The sequence below is a fragment of the Vicia villosa genome, linkage group LG7, assembly GCF_029867415.1.
Source record: "Vicia villosa cultivar HV-30 ecotype Madison, WI linkage group LG7, Vvil1.0, whole genome shotgun sequence".
In the NCBI taxonomy this organism is placed as follows: Eukaryota; Viridiplantae; Streptophyta; class Magnoliopsida; order Fabales; family Fabaceae; genus Vicia; species Vicia villosa.
Window position 1 is genome coordinate 90,596,943 of NC_081186.1, and position 6,113 is coordinate 90,603,055.

The window sequence follows — 6,113 nt, forward strand, 5'->3', positions numbered from 1 at the left end:
AACAAATTAAGGTCATGTACAACAACAAACTTTGTAATTTGCTTTTCACTTGAAAACATATCATGAGTCTTTTGCAAAGAAATTAACATATGAGCTTCTCATTCACCTCTTCATACACTACCGCATACTAGTGCTTATTTCTTCCCAACCTTTTTTTTTATTAACTTGTGCTTATTTCTTACCAACTTAAAATCAACATGTCCTTCCCATTTCTCATTAATCCTTTAATTTTCAACCATGTCTCTGAATTCCTTCACTTCTTCCTTACCAAGTTCAGCGCCAATCACCACTGAACCAACTATTAATGTTGTTATTTGTTACTTATTTTACCATTATTTATTTATTTCTATTATGTGAATTGAATGCATAAATTTATGGAAATTCTTTTACTGACCACAACTTTTGCAATATTTTTGCTCCATTGAAAAAATAGTGGACCAAACTTGCAAAACAATATAACAGTGTATAACAAAGTTATTGAACCCAGAGCTTGTCTTATTGGTCTGGAAACCAATTGCCAAGCAAGCTTGAACATATATGTGTTTATTGGCCATTCGAGGAAATCTACACCTTTAAGACTATATTATATATAGGGGAATGGAGAAATGACCACCTTTTTCTATCAACAACACTATCATGCAGATGTTGATTTCCGGTGGAATCAATCAAGACAAAATCTACTCATTGAAACAATTGACAAAACTCATGCTCTGAATGATTCTCAAAAAAGCTTTTTAACTGAGCCTCAACTTGTTTGCTAAATGCACACCAACAAATATAATTATAAATATATCTTACAACAAATGATACAGGATACACGTCTAAAACGAATTCGTAGTTTGTAGATATACACCATTCAAGATTTTGTACTCGTTGTACAAACCCAAGAAGCAATTGGAGAGAACTTAGAATGAACATGCATAACTACAATGGAAAGAATTTGCTCCTTCTAAGTTAAAAAAAATTGTGGATTATTCATGCAGTACGAAGCCAAAAGTGTCATGCAATTATCTTCCTTCTTTCTTTTTCAAGTTTTCTTTTTGGTTTAGCTTTTTGGCAGGAAGTGAAGAGATGGTTTCACTCAAAGCAGAAGAATAGAAGCTACAAACACGGCAAGACTGGACAAGAAGAAGCAAACGGAAACCTTAGGCTGTGCATTTTTGGGTGGCGACTTGGTTCCGGCAGCAGGGCTAGAAGCTGGGGCTATTTTAACAACAGCAGGCAAAGGTGCCTCTACCACTTCTGATTTAGTCAAGGAAGGGAATGGAGCCTGAGCTGGAGGCAATGACTGATTGTTAAGGGATTGATAAAGACTACCTGCTTGAACAGGTAGCATGTAAGGAGGTGTCTTAACACCCAAGTTTAAGCATTTGTTTCCTGCAAAAGAATAGAGAGAAATTATGTCAGTAATTGAGGAAGTAATAGACTTTATCGTGCATCCAAATTCTCTAGCACTTACTTGAATATCTACTAGCAGTTTTCGGGAAATCTGTGATGATCCCATTAATTCCTGCTTCCTGAATAAATGAGTTGATCTCCACTGTTGGATCTGAGAAGTAATCCCATGCCTGAGATACAAACTCATTGCTGAATGTTTCTACGAAAATTGAGAGGTTAGAAGCTTTTAGCGTTGGCACAATCTTTGTATAGGAGGTCAAGAAGCCGGCACTACGAGGAAATACTGAATCTTTATTGATAACCACAGAACTAGCAAATGATTTTATATCCTCAACAGCTGCATTGGTAGCATTACTAACAGTCTCATCAATCTTGTAGACAAGCTCATATTTGGTTTTCTCCTTGAACTTCAGTAATACAGAGCTATTAGTGGATTGAATATATACTTTTTGGCTCCCTGGTTTATCGTAACCTGCTTTGCTTAAAGCATCAATGACGGCATCAGTCACACTTAATCCCAGCTTTTCTGCAAAATAGGCTGCATTCTGATAATAGAAGAACACAGCATAATGTTATTCAATTGAAAATAAAATTTGAAACAGAACATTATAAAACGAACCAATGCTCAAATAGAAACTAAATTGTTTTTCTTCGGTTGAAGTAATTTAGCAAGGAAGAGTAAGTGAAGAAATATTAAAAGTGAAATTCATAAGAATGTCATTTTAAGGCAGGCCAGTCCTTTTCCGTTTTTATTATCTCCTACTCACAAGTGTATTAACAATGAAAAACAATACACGATAGACTTAATATCCTTGATTACACAAGGTGCAGGCCTTTCAAACAACAAGTGAAACCAGGTAACTACCATGGAGTAAGTGGCCCTAAACCATTTGCATAAAAATTTGCATTAATCTTATCAATATCTATGAAGCACGGACACCTCTAGGAATAGGCGTGTCGCGGTGTCCGACACGCGTCGGTGTCCGACACTTGTATGACACCCGTACGACACGTGTCGGAAAAGTCAAACAAGTGTCGGAAAAGTCAGACAAGTGTCCCCTAAAAAAATGGTTTTTTTCTTTGCTTCGACACTCTTTTAATCAGTTTCCGACACTCGTATGACACTCATACCACATATGTTCGACAACTCAGACAAATGTTTCAAACAAAAATTTGTTTTTTTGGACATTTATATATATTTTTGGACAAATCTCACACACATCAAAAAGGGTTAAACATGTATTGAAACAATGTTATCAATAAAGAATTAAAAACATTAATTTTGATCAATATATGGATAAATGAAACTCAAATATTAGCTTATATGTAGCGGTGTCGGTGTCCTATATTTTCAACATTATCGGTGTCGGAGTGTCCGTGTCGTGTCGTGTCCCGGTGTCCGTGTCAGAGTCTGTGCTTCATAGATCAATATTGCAAGTTTGCACAGCAGCTGAAAGAATGAATGCTATACAGGTATAAAAATCATGATAGAACATACCTCAACAATGATTAAGACGCCTGATAGAGAAGTCTGATTTTTTGTCAACGACAAAAAATCTGATAATGTTAGAAATGTCCCAGCATTCTTATATTTTGGATTCCTGAACAATGTGTATTTTGTGAAAGGGTTCAATATTGAGGCTGCAAGGTAAAAATGGAACAGAAAAATATGTCAATTACTCTTTTATAACACTGAATACAAGTTATTTCTTTATTACAAAGAAAATCAATAACAATAGCAGGTAGCAAAAGTGTAAAACACCAAAAGATATGGGAGGGAAATGCTTTCCATGGAAAACTACTTGGGAATCTTTGATTATCCTATAAAGTGAAATTCTGACCCAAGTTTTCCTTAAAACACAACTTTTTAACAAGTCTCTATCTCTATCACATTGAGATTTTGGCTTATTTAAGCATCTGCCAATACACTTAGACAAGTTTGAGTTACCAGCATGCAAATATGGAAGTGCTGAAGAATATTAGACTCCTGAAAGAAAAAAAATCTACAGAACTTTTCTTTTACTTACGGGTCAGGCCTTTTATATCATTCCATGTCAAGTTGAATGTAAATATGCCACGGCCAGATTTGATCTTAGGGATACTCATGACCAAATTACTGAAGCTTGTTTGAGCAACTGTGGTACTCTCTAGAAGATCAATGGAGTTTAAGCAGAATGGTGTTCCATCTTTTGAAATTTGAACAGGACAGTCAAGAACGTCCGCACCATCTGCTATGGCATTGTTATACGCTAAGTCGGTACAAGCTGGATAATCTCCACTTGCTCCAAATTTCGAGATAATCAAGGTTTTATCTGAAATAATAAAAAGTGAGAGCAACAAGTCAACAACGATGAATACTAACCTGCAATAGAATGATTGAAATCATGCAGTGAAACAACTAGAAATTATTGATGAATAAGATGAGAATACATATTCCAGATCAAAACAAAATGTACCTCTTCTCGTAGCATTTCTGCCTAGGTGAGCAAAGCATTCTGCAAAATGAAAAGACAAACTCAACAGCTACTTAAATAGAGACAAGAATAGTTGAGGTTACGATTTTTAAGTACGTTAAATACACAAGAAATTAACACCAATTGCAATTTGCACACCTCTATTGTATGTTTAGAGGATGTAAAAGGATTTTAAAATTGGCAAAGAAAATAACAGTTTGGATAGTTAATAGGCATGCAACACCAAGAGAATGAAAATCTTTATTTTCTTTGATAGAGTAAGAAAATTGAACATTATGATGAAATTTTTATGATAAATTGAACATTTTGATGAATAAATAACTTACCAATAGCTTCAGATGGAGTTATAGGAAAATCAGTCAGCACACCATCAACGGAGAAATCATCGTTATCAATGAATTGGAGATACTCAGCAAGAGGATCATAACTATAATTATAGCTAGATACAACATCATTTGCAAAATCTGATGCATAAACTTCCAGCCCTGCTTTATGTGCATCTGAAACCAAAGTGGTATGTGGTTGCAAATAAAGACTAACAGCATCTATAGGCCATATATATCCCTTGGGAACAAGAATTCCAGAAGCAAAAGTCTTGATAAAGGTGAGATTTTTTAGTAATGAACCATAAGTCTGATTGGTCGATGGGTCCGTGTCACCCTGATCGAGAAACCTGAAGACAAGTTTCGTTATTTTTGGGTTGAAGCGTGTTGTAATACTTCTCAAAAAACCAACCTCGGGTGATGAGATATAACTGACATGCACTTTTCTAGAAATTGAAAGTACATAGCTTCTCATGCTCAGTTTGTGTTGCGTGTAGAATGCATCATGCTGTAAAATATCAGAGAAATCAAGAGTTAGTTTTAAAGCAAACAAGGATACTAAATCATGAGAATGGATTATAGATTCAATTTACCTGAATATTCAACCACAAACCAGGTGTTTGTGGGCTCACTGTTGGGAGTATATCTTCAACTCTATTTATTAAATAACCATTGTTTTCGGGCAGGTTTGAACGAGTGAATACTCCCTGAGTTACTGTCCAGATATAAAAATTTGTTAGAATCCATAAAAAGAAAAACTTCAAAACTCAAAAAAAAAGCCAATCAGAAAGAAAAAGACCTTAAACAATAAAACAAGTAAATGCCTTACAAAAGAATGAATCAGTCCATAAAATAAAAACAATCTACAACAATAAAAAAATATCTTACAGATGACATCGGCTAACTCCTTGAAGGTATAATCCACAGAAAAATAGCCAGAAACGGATTCTCCATTAACTAAGTAACTCACAGTCTTATTTGGGAAATAACTTGAAATGTAAGTAGAGTTTATAAGGTTGATATCTGGAAGGCAAAGCCCAACTTCATCTTTCGTCAATTGCACATCGCACCATATCGCGACATCGGAAACACTCGTTTGTACAGCCAAAGCATACGCAGCAGAACTGGAATCGGGAAATATACCCGAAAAACCACCATGTGCTATAACCAATGGTGGACTTCCTACAAAACAATCACATAAATAAGTCCCAAGGCATCAAGCATAGAGTGAAAGCTTCTCCTTTTGGTAAAAAAAAAAAAAAAAAACATATAAAATGAATAAGAGTGCATGAGTCATTCAATTCAAGTACATATTCTAAAATGGAAAAGTATATGAAATTTTTTGAGATTATTTCAAGAATTATATTCAAGTCAAAAAGTTCATACACAGAAACTAATTTCATCTTATATGAGAAGCAAGTTTAATTAATCATTGCTTAAAAAAATCATAGATATTATTACAAGATTCTTCAATTTAAGAAACTAATCATAATTGACTTGAGATTGATTCGTCTAAAAATAGAAGAACAAGTTGAATCAGCAAAAGATTTCAGCTCAATAAGCATGAAACTCTTGTTAGCTCAAATTAGAAGAAATCAAAACCCTAATAAGTTCAAATTGAGGCATCAAAGTTTATGAACATAGATCCTCCAACACATACCTGTGAGTGTTTTCCATTCAGATCTCTTGGTCTGAGCTGAAACAAGAGATGTTGAGAGAGAGTGAAGAAGAAGAAGAGCGAGTGTGAAGGAGAGAGCGCGTGGTTTCCACATTCCGGCGAGGATGGGTGTTTATGATGAAGTGATGAACTCAACCACCAGCTGAGGGAGGGAGAGAGAGAAAGAGAGTTTGTGCTGTGAGCTGTGTTAATGAGCTCTTGTTCAACTCAGAAGCACAACTTGCTTTTATTTTGGCTCTT

General features: G+C 35.0%; 1 protein-coding gene across 1 annotated transcript; it reads right to left on the reverse strand.

Moving 5' to 3' along the window:
- Positions 1-715: 715 nt before the first annotated feature.
- Positions 716-6,113, reverse strand: LOC131615761 (glycerophosphodiester phosphodiesterase GDPDL1-like). The gene is made up of 9 exons (XM_058886917.1): positions 5,856-6,113; positions 5,084-5,377; positions 4,789-4,910; positions 4,199-4,703; positions 3,855-3,893; positions 3,426-3,710; positions 2,897-3,039; positions 1,460-1,943; positions 716-1,377 (listed from the first exon to the last, which is right to left on the reverse strand). Exons 1-9 carry the CDS (start codon positions 5,965-5,967, stop codon positions 1,082-1,084), a joined length of 2,280 nt encoding a protein of 759 aa, XP_058742900.1. The 5' UTR covers positions 5,968-6,113; the 3' UTR covers positions 716-1,081.

Bases quoted from the DNA above. Each gene is read 5' to 3' on its own strand.
- LOC131615761 (XM_058886917.1), bottom strand. From the start codon at position 5,967: ATGTGGAAACCACGCGCTCTCTCCTTCACACTCGCTCTTCTTCTTCTT. The intron at 3,711-3,854 runs GTACATTTTGTT...TTATTATTTCAG, and splicing joins CAGAAATGCTACGAGAAGAG to ATAAAACCTTGATTATCTCG. The intron at 1,378-1,459 runs GTAAGTGCTAGA...ATTCTTTTGCAG, and splicing joins AACTGCTAGTAGATATTCAA to GAAACAAATGCTTAAACTTG.